Genomic DNA, 17500 nt, shown 5'->3' on the forward strand with positions numbered 1-17500 from the left:
CTCCCTCTCCCTCCATCTCTCTCCTCTCACCTTCCCCCTTTCTTTACCTTACCTCTCCCCCTCCCACCCCCTTCTCCCTCCCACTCTCTCCCCATCCCTCCCCCTCTCTCCCCATCTCCCTCCGTCTCTCTCCTCTCCTCTCACCTTCCCCCTGTCTTTACCTCCCTCCCTCACCCTGTCTTTACCTCCCTCCCCCTCTCTCCCCATCCCTCCCCCTCTCTCCTCTCACTCTCCCTCCGTCTCTCTCCTCTCCCTTTCCCCCCGTCTTCACCTCCCTCCCTCTCTCCTCTCCCTCTCCCTCCCCCTCTCTCCCCATCTCCCTCCCCCTCTCCCCCTCCCTCCCCCCAGACGTCGGTGCGTTCTGACCCAGCTGATGTCCAGTTCTCTGTGATGAAGACAGACGAGAGGTCTTCCCCAGGAGAGAGCACAGTGAGTGTTGCTGTGCCAGTCTGTTACTGACTGTTCATGAAGCCTTACGGGCCACATAGAGCTGGGTAACATAGAGCTGGGCCACATAGAGCTGGGTAACATAGAGCTGGGTAACATAGAGCTGGGTAACATAGAGCTGGGTATCATAGAGCTGGGTAACATAGAGCTGGGTAACATAGAGCTGGGTAACATAGAGCTGGGTAACATAGAGCTGGGTAACATAGAGCTGGGTATCATAGAGCTGGGTAACATAGAGCTGGGTAACATAGAGCTGGGTATCATAGAGCTGGGTATCATAGAGCTGGGTAACATAGAGCTGGGTTACATAGAGCTGGGCTACGTGGACAAGAATCCGTCATCAATCACCCACATTAATGACCACAACTCATTTAATTTCAAACTTCACATTTCTCTCGTAGTACCATACAGGTTAGTTATCGTAGTGAAAGTCCACGGTAAGTGGTCGGTTTGGTCGGTGTTGATCGTTTCTAGTTTATCCCATCCCAGCTCTACGGTATCAAATGAAGAGGTGAGATTCTGTCTTCTCGCTCTGTCTTCTCGACTCTGTCTTCTCGACTCTGTCTTCTCGACTCTGTCTTCTCGACTCTGTCTTCTCGACTCTGTCTTCTCGCTCCGTCTTCTCGCTCCGTCTTCTCGCTCCGTCTTCTCGCTCCGTCTTCTCGGGTTCCATAGGGCTGGTATATAGTAGTGCACTATGTAGGGAATAGGGTTCTATTTGGGACATAACCCATACCACATACTGACCTCTGACCCCATCAGGTGAGCGTTGCCGTGGGGAAGAAGACCCTGTTCCTGTTTAACCTCAACGACCCCGACAACCCCATAGAGCTGGCCTTCCAACAGCGCTACGGACACATTATCTCCTACCGCTGGTACACACACACACACACACACACACACACACACACACACACACACACATTTCTTTGGCTATTTCTGTTTGTAACTTGCCATTTTCTCACCTCCCCCTCCCCCCTCTCCCCTCCTCCTCCCTTCCCTCCCCCCCCCTCCTCCTCTGCCCCCCTCTCCTCCTCCGCCCCCCTCTCCCACTTCCTCATCCCCCCCCCCCTCTCCCCCCTCCCTCTTCCTCCTCCCCTCCCCCCTCCTCCCTCCTCTCCTCCTCCCCCTCCTCCCCTCCTCCCAGGTATGGTGATGGCTACATCCTGATCGGTTTCTCTCAGGGTTATTTTGTGGTGATCTCCACTCACATCAGAGAGATCGGTCAGGAGCTGTTCCAGGCTCACAACCATAAAGACAGTCTGACCAGCGTCGCCATTTCCTCTGCTCTCAACAAGGCTGCCTCCTGTGGGGACAACAGGTACCCACACACACTATACACACACACACACACACACTGCAGAGATTCCCTAATAAATTGTGTTTATGTGTGTGTGTGTGTGTGTGTGTGTGTGTGTGTGTGTGTGTGTGTGTGTGTGTGTGTGTGTGTGTGTGTGTGTGTATACCTGTGTGTGTGTGTGTGTGTGTGTGTGTGTGTGTGTGTGTGTGTGTGTGTGTGTGTGTGTTTGTTGCAGTATAAAGATCCATGATCTGTCTGAGCTGAAGGAGATGGACGCCATCGTCAACCTGGAGGATGAGACTCAAGGTGACACGCTGACTGATGACACACACACACACACACACCTTATACAGCATACAGACCCCCCCCACACACACACACACACACACACCATACAGACCCCCACACACAGTTGGAATACAATTAATGTGTTCATCCCCAAATGCAGTTAACTTGAATTTTGGTGTTTGTCTGTGTCTCCCCCCCCCCAGGTCTAGACCAGTTGAGCTGGACAGATGATGGTCAGTTGTTGGCCGTCTCCACCCAGAGAGGAGCCCTGCACGTCTTCCTGACCCGTCTCCCCATCCTGGGGCACAGCTGTGGGACCCGCCTGGCCTATCTGACCTCCCTGCTGGAGGTCACCGTGTCTAACCGCGTAGAGGGGGTGAGAACACGCTGTGGGACCATTCTAAACAGAACACGCTGTGGGACCATTCTAAACAGAACACCTGGGGGACCATTCTAAACAGAACACCTGGGGGAACATTCTAAACAGAACACCTGGGGGAACATTCTAAACAGAACACCTGGGGAAAACACCATTCTAAACAGAACACCTGGGGGAAAACACCATTCTAAACAGAACACCTGGGGGAAACACCATTCTAAACAGAACACCTGGGGAAACACCATTCTAAACAGAACACCTGGGGGAAAACACCATTCTAAACAGAACACCTGGGGAAAACACCATTCTAAACAGAACACCTGGGGGAAAACACCATTCTAAACAGAACACCTGGGGGAAAACACCATTCTAAACAGAACACCTGGGGAAAACACCATTCTAAACAGAACACCTGGGGGAAAACACCATTCTAAACAGAACACCTGGGGGAAAACACCATTCTAAACAGAACACCTGGGGAAAACACCATTCTAAACAGAACACCTGGGGGAAAACACCATTCTAAACAGAACACCTGGGGCAAACACCATTCTAAACAGAACACCTGGGGGACCATTCTAAACAGAACACCTGGGGGAAAACACCATTCTAAACAGAACACCTGGGGGAAAACGCCATTCTAAACAGAACACCTGGGGAAAACACCATTCTAAACAGAACACCTGGGGGAAAACGCCATTCTAAACAGAACACCTGGGGCAAACACCATTCTAAACAGAACACCTGGGGGACCATTCTAAACAGAACACCTGGGGGAAAACACCATTCTAAACAGAACACCTGGGGCAAACACTTTTCTAAACAGAACACCTGGGGGACCATTCTAAACAGAACACCTGGGGGAAAACACCATTCTAAACAGAACACCTGGGGGACACCATTCTAAAACACCATTCTAAACAGAACACCTGGGGGAACATTCTAAACAGATCACCTGGGGAAAACACCATTCTAAACAGAACACCTGAGGGAAAACACCATTCTAAACAGAACACCTGGGGAAAACACCATTCTAAACAGAACACCTGGGGGAAAACACCATTCTAAACAGAACACCTGGGGGAAAACACCATTCTAAACAGAACACCTGGGGGAAACACCATTCTAAACAGAACACCTGAGGGAAAACACCATTCTAAACAGAACACCTGGGGAAAACACCATTCTAAACAGAACATCTGGGGAAAACACCATTCTAAACAGAACACCTGGGGAAAACACCATTCTAAACAGAACACCTGGGGAAAACACCATTCTAAACAGAACACCTGGGGGAAAACACCATTCTAAACAGAACACCTGGGGGAAAACGCCATTCTAAACAGGACACCTGGGGGAAACACCATTCTAAACAGAACACCTAGGGAAAACACCATTCTAAACAGAACACCTGGGGGACCATTCTAAACAAAACACCTGGGGAAAACACCATTCTAAACAGAACACCTGGGGGGAAACACCATTCTAAACAAAACACCTGGGGGAAAACGCCATTCTAAACAGAACACCTGGGGGAAAACACCATTCTAAACAGAACACCTGGGGGAAAACACCATTCTAAACAGAACACCTGGGGGAAAACACCATTCTAAACAGAACACCTGGGGGAAAACACCATTCTAAACAGAACACCTGGGGGAAAACACCATTCTAAACAGAACACCTGGGGGAAAACACCATTCTAAACAGAACACCTGGGGGAAAACACCATTCTAAACAGAACACCTGGGGGAAAACACCATTCTAAACAGAACACCTGGGGGAAAACACCATTCTAAACAGAACACCTGGGGGAAAACACCATTCTAAACAGAACACCTGGGGGAAAACACCATTCTAAACAGAACACCTGGGGGAAAACACCATTCTAAACAGAACACCTGGGGGAAAACGCCATTCTAAACAGAACACCTGGGGGAAACACCATTCTAAACAGAACACCTGGGGGAAAACACCATTCTAAACAGAACACCTGGGGGAAAACACCATTCTAAACAGAACACCTGGGGGACCATTCTAAACAGAACACCTGGTAAAACACCATTCTAAACAGAACACCTGGGGGAAAACACCATTCTAAACAGAACACCTGGGGGAAACACCATTCTAAACAGAACACCTGGGGGAAAACACCATTCTAAACAGAACACCTGGGGGAAAACACCATTCTAAACAGAACACCTGGGGGAAACACCATTCTAAACAGAACACCTGGGGGAAAACGCCATTCTAAACAGAACACCTGGGGGAAAACACCATTCTAAACAGAACACCTGGGGGAACATTCTAAACAGAACACCTGGGGGAAAACGCCATTCTAAACAGAACACCTGGGGGAAAACACCATTCTAAACAGAACACCTGGGGGACCATTCTAAACAGAACACCTGGGGGACCATTCTAAACAGAACACCTGAGGGAAAACACCATTCTAAACAGAACACCTGGGGAAAACACCATTCTAAACAGAACACCTGGGGGACCATTCTAAACAGAACACCTGAGGGAAAACACCATTCTAAACAGAACACCTGGGGGAAAACAACATTCTAAACAGAACACCTGGGGGACCATTCTAAACAGAACACCTGAGGGAAAACACCATTCTAAACAGAACACCTGGGGGAAAACAACATTCTAAACAGAACACCTGGGGGAAAACACCATTCTAAACAGAACACCTGGGGGAACATTCTAAACAGAACACCTGGGGAAACACCATTCTAACCAGAACACCTGGGGAAAACACCATTCTAAACAGAACACCTGAGGGAAAACACCATTCTAAACAGATCACCTGGGGGAAAACGCAATTCTAAACAGAACACCTGGGGGACCATTCTAAACAGAACACCTGGGGGAAAACACCATTCTAAACAGAACACCTGGTAAAACACCATTCTAAACAGAACACCTGGGGGACCATTCTAAACAGAACACCTGGTAAAACACCATTCTAAACAGAACACCTGGGGGACCATTCTAAACTGAACACCTGGGGGAACATTCTAAACATAACACCTGGGGGGAAACACCATTCTAAACAGAACACCTGGGGGAAAACGCCATTCTAAACAGAACACCTGGGGGAAACACCATTCTAAACAGAACACCTGCGGGAAAACGCCATTCTAAACAGAACACCTGGGGGAAACACCATTCTAAACAGAACACCTGGGGGAAAACACCATTCTAAACAGAACACCTGGGGGACCATTCTAAACAGAACACCTGGGGGAACATTCTAAACAGAACACCTGGGGGAACATTCTAAACAGAACACCTGGGGGAAAACACCATTCTAAACAGAACACCTGGGGGAACATTCTAAACAGAACACCTGGGGGAAAACACCATTATAAACAGAACACCTGGGGAAAACGCCATTCTAAACAGAACACCTGGGGGACCATTCTAAACAGAACACCTGGTAAAACATCATTCTAAACAGAACACCTGGGGGACCATTCTAAACAGAACACCTGGGGGAAAACACCATTCTAAACAGAACACCTGGGGAAAACACCATTCTAAACAAAACACCTGGGGGAAAACACCATTCTAAACAGAACACCTGGGGGAAACACCATTCTAAACAGAACACCTGGGGGGAAACACCATTCTAAACAGAACACCTGGGGGAAAACACCATTCTAAACAGAACACCTGGGGAAAACGCCATTCTAAACAGAACACCTGGGGGAAAACGCCATTCTAAACAGAACACCTGGGGGAACATTCTAAACAGAACACCTGGGGGGAAACACCATTCTAAACAGAACACCTGGGGGAAAACGCCATTCTAAACAGAACACCTGGGGGACCATTCTAAACAGAACACCTGGGGGAAAACACCATTCTAAACAGAACACCTGGGGGAAAACACCATTCTAAACAAAACACCTGGGGGAAAACACCATTCTAAACAGAACACCTGGGGGAAAACACCATTCTAAACAGAACACCTGGGGGAAAACACCATTCTAAACAGAACACCTGGGGGAAAACACCATTCTAAACAGAACACCTGGGGGAAAACACCATTCTAAACAGAACACCTGGGGGAAAACACCATTCTAAACAGAACACCTGGGGGAAAACACCATTCTAAACAGAACACCTGGGGGAAAACACCATTCTAAACAGAACACCTGGGGGAAAACACACATTCTAAACAGAACACCTGGGGGAATTCTAAACAGAACACCTGGGGGAAAACGCCATTCTAAACAGAACACCTGGGGGAAACACCATTCTAAACAGAACACCTGGGGGAAAACACCATTCTAAACAGAACACCTGGGGGAAAACACCATTCTAAACAGAACACCTGGGGGACCATTCTAAACAGAACACCTGGTAAAACACCATTCTAAACAGAACACCTGGGGGAAAACACCATTCTAAACAGAACACCTGGGGGAAACACCATTCTAAACAGAACACCTGGGGGAAAACACCATTCTAAACAGAACACCTGGGGGAAAACACCATTCTAAACAGAACACCTGGGGGAAACACCATTCTAAACAGAACACCTGGGGGAAAACGCCATTCTAAACAGAACACCTGGGGGAAAACACCATTCTAAACAGAACACCTGGGGGAACATTCTAAACAGAACACCTGGGGGAAAACGCCATTCTAAACAGAACACCTGGGGGAAAACACCATTCTAAACAGAACACCTGGGGGACCATTCTAAACAGAACACCTGGGGGACCATTCTAAACAGAACACCTGAGGGAAAACACCATTCTAAACAGAACACCTGGGGAAAACACCATTCTAAACAGAACACCTGGGGGACCATTCTAAACAGAACACCTGAGGGAAAACACCATTCTAAACAGAACACCTGGGGGAAAACAACATTCTAAACAGAACACCTGGGGGACCATTCTAAACAGAACACCTGAGGGAAAACACCATTCTAAACAGAACACCTGGGGGAAAACAACATTCTAAACAGAACACCTGGGGGAAAACACCATTCTAAACAGAACACCTGGGGGAACATTCTAAACAGAACACCTGGGGAAACACCATTCTAACCAGAACACCTGGGGAAAACACCATTCTAAACAGAACACCTGAGGGAAAACACCATTCTAAACAGATCACCTGGGGGAAAACGCAATTCTAAACAGAACACCTGGGGGACCATTCTAAACAGAACACCTGGGGGAAAACACCATTCTAAACAGAACACCTGGTAAAACACCATTCTAAACAGAACACCTGGGGGACCATTCTAAACAGAACACCTGGTAAAACACCATTCTAAACAGAACACCTGGGGGACCATTCTAAACTGAACACCTGGGGGAACATTCTAAACATAACACCTGGGGGGAAACACCATTCTAAACAGAACACCTGGGGGAAAACGCCATTCTAAACAGAACACCTGGGGGAAACACCATTCTAAACAGAACACCTGCGGGAAAACGCCATTCTAAACAGAACACCTGGGGGAAACACCATTCTAAACAGAACACCTGGGGGAAAACACCATTCTAAACAGAACACCTGGGGGACCATTCTAAACAGAACACCTGGGGGAACATTCTAAACAGAACACCTGGGGGAACATTCTAAACAGAACACCTGGGGGAAAACACCATTCTAAACAGAACACCTGGGGGAACATTCTAAACAGAACACCTGGGGGAAAACACCATTATAAACAGAACACCTGGGGAAAACGCCATTCTAAACAGAACACCTGGGGGACCATTCTAAACAGAACACCTGGTAAAACATCATTCTAAACAGAACACCTGGGGGACCATTCTAAACAGAACACCTGGGGGAAAACACCATTCTAAACAGAACACCTGGGGAAAACACCATTCTAAACAAAACACCTGGGGGAAAACACCATTCTAAACAGAACACCTGGGGGAAACACCATTCTAAACAGAACACCTGGGGGGAAACACCATTCTAAACAGAACACCTGGGGGAAAACAGAACACCTGGGGATTCTAAACAGAACACCTGGGGGAAAACGCCATTCTAAACAGAACACCTGGGGGAACATTCTAAACAGAACACCTGGGGGGAAACACCATTCTAAACAGAACACCTGGGGGAAAACGCCATTCTAAACAGAACACCTGGGGGACCATTCTAAACAGAACACCTGGGGGAAAACACCATTCTAAACAGAACACCTGGGGGAAAACACCATTCTAAACAAAACACCTGGGGGAAAACACCATTCTAAACAGAACACCTGGGGGAAACACCATTCTAAACAGAACACCTGGGGGCAAACACCATTCTAAACAGAACACCTGGGGGAAAACACCATTCTAAACAGAACACCTGGGGGAAACACCATTCTAAACAGAACACCTGGGGGAAAACGCCATTCTAAACAGAACACCTGGGGGAAACACCATTCTAAACAGAACACCTGTAGAGCGAGTGAGCGAGCGTGTGCACACACGCAGTGTCATGAACTCCGTGTCGTCTGACAGGAAGCTCCTGTTGCTGTGGCGGTGGAGGTGGAGCCTAACTTCATCGCCGTGGGACCCTACCACGTTGCCGTGGGGATGAACAACCGAGCCTGGTTCTACGCCCTGGGAGACTCCGGTGTGTGTGTGTGTGTGTGTGTGTGTTCACTGAGTTTGTGAGTGTGTATTTGATGTTCTTGGAAACATTGTGATGTTTTTGTAAACATCAGGTGTGGAGAGGCTGAAGGACATGGAGTATTTGGGGACCATCGCCACCATGTGTCTGAACTCAGAATACGCAGCGGCTCTGTTTGAGGGCAAAGTACAGCTACACATGGTGAGAAGGGCGGGGTTTGGGGAGGGGGGGCTGTATGTAGTAGAAGGTCCTGTGTATTTGAGTGTCCGTATCTGTGATCTTAACGTGTGTGTGTGTGTGTGTGTGTGTGTGTGTAGATGGAGGGCGAGGGCCAACAGGAACAGAGACAGACCAGGCTGTTTCCAGACGGAGACCGTAAAGAACACATCGTCAGTCACGCCCTCACTAACGACTTCCTGTTCTACGGGACTGATGTAAGACCCCACACACACACACACACACACACACACACACACACACACACACACACACACACGTGTTAAACCTAGAAACCCCATGTTCCAGAGTGGTGTGATAGTGTGTGTCTCTCCATGTCTCCTCCCAGAGTGGTGTGATAGTGTGTGTCTCTCCATGTCTCCTCCCAGAGTGGTGTGATAGTGTGTGTCTCTCCATGTCTCCTCCCAGAGTGGTGTGATAGTGTGTGTCTCTCCATGTCTCCTCCCAGAGTGATGTGATAGTGTGTATCTCTCCATGTCTCTCCATGTCTCCTCCCAGAGTGGTGTGATAGTGTGTGTCTCTCCATGTCTCCTCCCAGAGTGGTGTGATAGTGTGTGTCTCTCCATGTCTCCTCCCAGAGTGGTGTGATAGTGTGTGTCTCTCCATGTCTCCTCCCAGAGTGATGTGATAGTGTGTATCTCTCCATGTCTCTCCATGTCTCCTCCCAGAGTGGTGTGATAGTGTGTGTCTCTCCATGTCTCTCCATGTCTCCTCCCAGAGTGGTGTGATAGTGTGTATCTCTCCATGTCTCCTCCCAGAGTGGTGTGATAGTGTGTATCTCTCCATGTCTCCTCCCAGAGTGGTGTGATAGTGTGTATCTCTCCATGTCTCTCCATGTCTCCTCCCAGAGTGGTGTGATAGTGTGTATCTCTCCATGTCTCCTCCCAGAGTGGTGTGATAGTGTGTATCTCTCCATGTCTCCTCCCAGAGTGGTGTGATAGTGTGTATCTCTCCATGTCTCCTCCCAGAGTGGTGTGATAGTGTGTGTCTCTCCATGTCTCCTCCCAGAGTGGTGTGATAGTGTGTGTCTCTCCATGTCTCCTCCCAGAGTGGTGTGATAGTGTGTGTCTCTCCATGTCTCCTCCCAGAGTGGTGTGATAGTGTGTGTCTCTCCATGTCTCTCCATGTCTCCTCCCAGAGTGGTGTGATAGTGTGTGTCTCTCCATGTCTCCTCCCAGAGTGGTGTGATAGTGTGTGTCTCTCCATGTCTCCTCCCAGAGTGGTGTGATAGTGTGTATCTCTCCATGTCTCCTCCCAGAGTGGTGTGATAGTGTGTGTCTCTCCATGTCTCCTCCCAGAGTGGTGTGATAGTGTGTGTCTCTCCATGTCTCCTCCCAGAGTGGTGTGATAGTGTGTATCTCTCCATGTCTCTCCATGTCTCTTCCCAGAGTGGTGTGATAGTGTGTATCTCTCCATGTCTCTCCATGTCTCCTCCCAGAGTGGTGTGATAGTGTGTGTCTCTCCATGTCTCCTCCCAGAGTGGTGTGATAGTGTGTATCTCTCCATGTCTCCTCCCAGAGTGGTGTGATAGTGTGTATCTCTCCATGTCTCCTCCCAGAGTGGTGTGATAGTGTGTATCTCTCCATGTCTCCTCCCAGAGTGGTGTGATAGTGTGTATCTCTCCATGTCTCCTCCCAGAGTGGTGTGATAGTGTGTATCTCTCCATGTCTCCTCCCAGAGTGGTGTGATAGTGTGTATCTCTCCATGTCTCTCCATGTCTCCTCCCAGAGTGGTGTGATAGTGTGTATCTCTCCATGTCTCCTCCCAGAGTGGTGTGATAGTGTGTGTCTCTCCATGTCTCCTCCCAGAGTGGTGTGATAGTGTGTATTTCTCCATGTCTCCTCCCAGAGTGGTGTGATAGTGTGTGTCTCTCCATGTCTCCTCCCAGAGTGGTGTGATAGTGTGTGTCTCTCCATGTCTCCTCCCAGAGTGGTGTGATAGTGTGTATCTCTCCATGTCTCCTCCCAGAGTGGTGTGATAGTGTGTATCTCTCCATGTCTCCTCCCAGAGTGGTTTGATAGTGTGTGTCTCTCCATGTCTCCTCCCAGAGTGGTGTGATAGTGTGTGTCTCTCCATGTCTCTCCATGTCTCCTCCCAGAGTGGTGTGATAGTGTGTATCTCTCCATGTCTCCTCCCAGAGTGGTGTGATAGTGTGTGTCTCTCCATGTCTCCTCCCAGAGTGGTGTGATAGTGTGTGTCTCTCCATGTCTCCTCCCAGAGTGGTGTGATAGTGTGTATCTCTCCATGTCTCCTCCCAGAGTGGTGTGATAGTGTGTATCTCTCCATGTCTCCTCCCAGAGTGGTGTGATAGTGTGTGTCTCTCCATGTCTCCTCCCAGAGTGGTGTGATAGTGTGTATCTCTCCATGTCTCCTCCCAGAGTGGTGTGATAGTGTGTATCTCTCCATGTCTCCTCCCAGAGTGGTGTGATAGTGTGTATCTCTCCATGTCTCCTCCCAGAGTGGTGTGATAGTGTGTATCTCTCCATGTCTCTCCATGTCTCCTCCCAGAGTGGTGTGATAGTGTGTATCTCTCCATGTCTCCTCCCAGAGTGGTGTGATAGTGTGTATCTCTCCATGTCTCCTCCCAGAGTGGTGTGATAGTGTGTGTCTCTCCATGTCTCCTCCCAGAGTGGTGTGATAGTGTGTGTCTCTCCATGTCTCCTCCCAGAGTGGTGTGATAGTGTGTATCTCTCCATGTCTCCTCCCAGAGTGGTGTGATAGTGTGTGTCTCTCCATGTCTCCTCCCAGAGTGGTGTGATAGTGTGTATCTCTCCATGTCTCCTCCCAGAGTGGTGTGATAGTGTGTATCTCTCCATGTCTCCTCCCAGAGTGGTGTGATAGTGTGTATCTCTCCATGTCTCCTCCCAGAGTGGTGTGATAGTGTGTGTCTCTCCATGTCTCCTCCCAGAGTGGTGTGATAGTGTGTGTCTCTCCATGTCTCTCCATGTCTCCTCCCAGAGTGGTGTGATAGTGTGTGTCTCTCCATGTCTCTCCATGTCTCCTCCCAGAGTGGTGTGATAGTGTGTATCTCTCCATGTCTCCTCCCAGAGTGGTGTGATAGTGTGTATCTCTCCATGTCTCCTCCCAGAGTGGTGTGATAGTGTGTATCTCTCCATGTCTCCTCCCAGAGTGGTGTGATAGTGTGTGTCTCTCCATGTCTCCTCCCAGAGTGGTGTGATAGTGTGTGTCTCTCCATGTCTCCTCCCAGAGTGGTGTGATAGTGTGTATCTCTCCATGTCTCCTCCCAGAGTGGTGTGATAGTGTGTGTCTCTCCATGTCTCCTCCCAGAGTGGTGTGATAGTGTGTGTCTCTCCATGTCTCCTCCCAGAGTGGTGTGATAGTGTGTATCTCTCCATGTCTCCTCCCAGAGTGGTGTGATAGTGTGTATCTCTCCATGTCTCTCCATGTCTCCTCCCAGAGTGGTGTGATAGTGTGTATCTCTCCAGAGTGGTGTGATAGTGTGTATCTCTCCATGTCTCCTCCCAGAGTGGTGTGATAGTGTGTATCTCTCCATGTCTCCTCCCAGAGTGGTGTGATAGTGTGTATCTCTCCATGTCTCTCCATGTCTCCTCCCAGAGTGGTGTGATAGTGTGTGTCTCTCCATGTCTCTCCATGTCTCCTCCCAGAGTGGTGTGATAGTGTGTGTCTCTCCATGTCTCCTCCCAGAGTGGTGTGATAGTGTGTGTCTCTCCATGTCTCCTCCCAGAGTGGTGTGATAGTGTGTATCTCTCCATGTCTCCTCCCAGAGTGGTGTGATAGTGTGTGTCTCTCCATGTCTCCTCCCAGAGTGGTGTGATAGTGTGTGTCTCTCCATGTCTCCTCCCAGAGTGGTGTGATAGTGTGTATCTCTCCATGTCTCCTCCCAGAGTGGTGTGATAGTGTGTATCTCTCCATGTCTCCTCCCAGAGTGGTGTGATAGTGTGTATCTCTCCATGTCTCTCCATGTCTCCTCCCAGAGTGGTGTGATAGTGTGTATCTCTCCATGTCTCCTCCCAGAGTGGTGTGATAGTGTGTGTCTCTCCATGTCTCCTCCCAGAGTGGTGTGATAGTGTGTGTCTCTCCATGTCTCCTCCCAGAGTGGTGTGATAGTGTGTATCTCTCCATGTCTCCTCCCAGAGTGGTGTGATAGTGTGTATCTCTCCATGTCTCCTCCCAGAGTGGTGTGATAGTGTGTATCTCTCCATGTCTCCTCCCAGAGTGGTGTGATAGTGTGTATCTCTCCATGTCTCTCCATTTCTCCTCCCAGAGTGGTGTGATAGTGTGTATCTCTCCATGTCTCCTCCCAGAGTGGTGTGATAGTGTGTGTCTCTCCATGTCTCCTCCCAGAGTGGTGTGATGGTGTGTATCTCTCCATGTCTCCTCCCAGAGTGGTGTGATAGTGTGTGTCTCTCCATGTCTCCTCCCAGAGTGGTGTGATAGTGTGTGTCTCTCCATGTCTCCTCCCAGAGTGGTGTGATAGTGTGTATCTCTCCATGTCTCCTCCCAGAGTGGTGTGATAGTGTGTGTCTCTCCATGTCTCTCCATGTCTCCTCCCAGAGTGGTGTGATAGTGTGTATCTCTCCATGTCTACTCCCAGAGTGGTGTGATAGTGTGTGTCTCTCCATGTCTCCTCCCAGAGTGGTATGATAGTGTGTATCTCTCCATGTCTACTCCCAGAGTGGTGTGATAGTGTGTGTCTCTCCATGTCTCCTCCCAGAGTGGTGTGATAGTGTGTATCTCTCCATGTCTCTCCATGTCTCCTCCCAGAGTGGTGTGATAGTGTGTGTCTCTCCATGTCTCCTCCCAGAGTGGTGTGATAGTGTGTGTCTCTCCATGTCTCCTCCCAGAGTGGTGTGATAGTGTGTGTCTCTCCATGTCTCCTCCCAGAGTGGTGTGATAGTGTGTATCTCTCCATGTCTCCTCCCAGAGTGGTGTGATAGTGTGTATCTCTCCATGTCTCCTCCCAGAGTGGTGTGATAGTGTGTATCTCTCCATGTCTCCTCCCAGAGTGGTGTGATAGTGTGTATCTCTCCATGTCTCCTCCCAGAGTGGTGTGATAGTGTGTATCTCTCCATGTCTCCTCCCAGAGTGGTGTGATAGTGTGTATCTCTCCATGTCTCCTCCCAGAGTGGTGTGATAGTGTGTATCTCTCCATGTCTCCTCCCAGAGTGGTGTGATAGTGTGTATCTCTCCATGTCTCCTCCCAGAGTGGTGTGATAGTGTGTATCTCTCCATTTCTCCTCCCAGAGTGGTGTGATAGTGTGTGTCTCTCCATGTCTCCTCCCAGAGTGGTGTGATAGTGTGTATCTCTCCATGTCTCTCCATGTCTCCTCCCAGAGTGGTGTGATAGTGTGTATCTCTCCATGTCTCCTCCCAGAGTGGTGTGATAGTGTGTGTCTCTCCATGTCTCCTCCCAGAGTGGTGTGATAGTGTGTATCTCTCCATGTCTCCTCCCAGAGTGGTGTGATAGTGTGTATCTCTCCATGTCTCCTCCCAGAGTGGTGTGATAGTGTGTATCTCTCCATGTCTCCTCCCAGAGTGGTGTGATAGTGTGTGTCTCTCCATGTCTCCTCCCAGAGTGGTGTGATAGTGTGTATCTCTCCATGTCTCCTCCCAGAGTGGTGTGATAGTGTGTATCTCTCCATGTCTCCTCCCAGAGTGGTGTGATAGTGTGTATCTCTCCACGTCTCCTCCCAGAGTGGTGTGATAGTGTGTATCTCTCCATGTCTCCTCCCAGAGTGGTGTGATAGTGTGTATCTCTCCATGTCTCCTCCCAGAGTGGTGTGATAGTGTGTATCTCTCCATGTCTCCTCCCAGAGTGGTGTGATAGTGTGTATCTCTCCATGTCTCCTCCCAGAGTGGTGTGATAGTGTGTATCTCTCCATGTCTCCTCCCAGAGTGGTGTGATAGTGTGTATCTCTCCATGTCTCCTCCCAGAGTGGTGTGAGAGTGTGTATCTCTCCATGTCTCCTCCCAGAGTGGTGTGATAGTGTGTATCTCTCCATGTCTCCTCTCAGAGTGGTGTGATAGTCTGCATCCTGGTGGAAGACTGGCAGATGTTGAACGAGTACCGCCACCCAGTCGGCATCAAGAAGGTGAATATAATATTATGGTGATGGTGGTGGTGGTGGTGGTGATGATGATAATGGAGGTGATGGGGTTGCCGCCGATGATAATGGTGGTGGTGATGATAATGGTGGTGGTGATGGTGATAATGGTGGTGGTGATGATGCTGATGGTGGTGGTGGTGGTGGTGGTGGTTGTGATGATTGTGTTGGTGATGGTGGTGGTGATGATGGTGGTGGTGTTGGTGGTGTGAATAATGGGGGTGGTGGTGGTGATGATGATGATAATGGTGGTGGTGATGATGGTGGTGATTATGATAATGGTGGTGGTGATGATGATAATGGTGGTGGTGATGATGCTGATGGTGGTGGTGATGATTGTGATGATTGTGTTGGTGATGGTGGTGGTGATGATGGTGGTGGTGATGATGGTGGTGGTGGTGATGGTGGTGGTGATGATGGTGGTGGTGGTGATGATGGTGGTGTTGGTGATGATGGTGGTGGTGATGGTGGTGGTGGTGGTGGTGGTGATGGTGGTGGTGGTGGTGGTGGTGGTGGTGGTGATTGTGGTGGTGGTGATTGTGGTGGTGGTGATTGTGGTGGTGGTGATGGTGGTGGTGGTGGTGGTGATGATATTGGTGGTGGTGGTGGTGGTGATGATGGTGATGATTGTGGTGGTGGTGGTGGTGGTGGTGATGATTGTGATGATTGTGGTGATGGTGGTGGTGATGGTGGTGGTGGTGATGATGGTGATGATTGTGGTGATGGTGATGATTGTGGTGGTGGTGGTGATGGTGGTGGTGGTGATGATGGTGGTGGTGGTGATGGTGGTGATGATTGTGGTGGTGATGGTGGTGATGATTGTGGTGGTGGTGGTGGTGGTGGTGGTGGTGGTGATGATTGTGGTGGTGGTGATGATTGTGGTGGTGGTGATGATTGTGGTGATGGTGATTGTGGTGGTGGTGATGATTGTGGTGGTGGTGGTGGTGATGATTGTGGTGGTGGTGGTGGTGGTGGTGGTGGTGGTGGTGATTGTGGTGGTGGTGATGATTGTGGTGATGGTGATTGTGGTGGTGGTGATGATTGTGGTGGTGGTGGTGATGATTGTGGTGGTGGTGATGGTGGTGGTGGTGATGATTGTGGTGGTGGTGGTGGTAGTGGTGGTGGTGATTTGTGGTGATGATTGTGGTGGTGGTGGTGGTGGTGGTGGTGATGATTGTGGTGATGGTGATGGTGGTGGTGGTGATGATTGTGGTGGTGGTGGTGATTGTGGTGGTGGTGGTGGTGGTGGTGGTGGTGATGATTGTGGTGGTGGTGATGATTGTGGTGATGGTGATGGTGGTGGTGGTGATGATTGTGGTGGTGGTGGTGATGATGGTGATGATTGTGGTGGTGGTGGTGGTGATGATGGTGATGATTGTGGTGATAGTGGTGGTGGTGATGGTGATGGTGGTGGTGATGGTGGTGATAGTGGTGGTGATGGTGGTGGTGATGGTGATAGTGGTGGTGATGGTGGTGATGGTGATAGTGGTGGTGATGGTGGTGGTGATAGTGGTGGTGGTGGTGATGATGGTGATGATGATGGTGATTATAGTTAAAATATATAATTGTTTTATATTCCAGGTGATTATTATAATAAATATATAATTGCAGGTTATTATTATACTAAATATATAATATATTATATTCCAGGTGATTAATATAATAAATATATAATATAATATATTATATTCCAGGTGATTATTATAATAAATATATAATATAATATATTATATTCCAGGTGATTATTATAATAAATATATATTATAATATATTATATTCCAGGTGATTATTATAATAAATATATAATATATTATATTCCAGGTGATTATTATAATAAATATATAATATAATATATTATATTCCAGGTGATTAATATAATAAATATATAATATAATATATTATATTCCAGGTGATTATTATAATAAATATATAATTGTTTTATATTCCAGGTGATTATTATAATAAATATATAATATATTATATTCCAGGTGATTAATATAATAAATATATAATATAATATATTATATTCCAGGTGATTAATATAATAAATATATAATATAATATATTATATTCCAGGTGATTATTATAATAAATATATAATATATTATATTCCAGGTGATTATTATAATAAATATATAATAT

At 48.2% G+C, this 17500-nt stretch overlaps 1 protein-coding gene across 1 annotated transcript in view; it reads left to right on the forward strand.

The window, feature by feature from the left end:
* Positions 1–17500, forward strand: part of LOC139374079 (WD repeat domain 19) — a 75295-nt gene that overhangs the window by 3814 nt on the left and 53981 nt on the right. The window contains exons 5-13 of the mRNA XM_071115065.1: positions 349–429; positions 1210–1322; positions 1595–1768; positions 1983–2053; positions 2239–2411; positions 8924–9038; positions 9130–9236; positions 9353–9469; positions 15269–15346. Of these exons, the coding sequence (XP_070971166.1) occupies positions 349–429; positions 1210–1322; positions 1595–1768; positions 1983–2053; positions 2239–2411; positions 8924–9038; positions 9130–9236; positions 9353–9469; positions 15269–15346 (1029 nt within the window). The remainder of the gene's footprint in view (positions 1–348; positions 430–1209; positions 1323–1594; positions 1769–1982; positions 2054–2238; positions 2412–8923; positions 9039–9129; positions 9237–9352; positions 9470–15268; positions 15347–17500) is intronic.

This window comes from Oncorhynchus clarkii, chromosome 19, assembly GCF_045791955.1.
Source record: "Oncorhynchus clarkii lewisi isolate Uvic-CL-2024 chromosome 19, UVic_Ocla_1.0, whole genome shotgun sequence".
In the NCBI taxonomy this organism is placed as follows: Eukaryota; Metazoa; Chordata; class Actinopteri; order Salmoniformes; family Salmonidae; genus Oncorhynchus; species Oncorhynchus clarkii.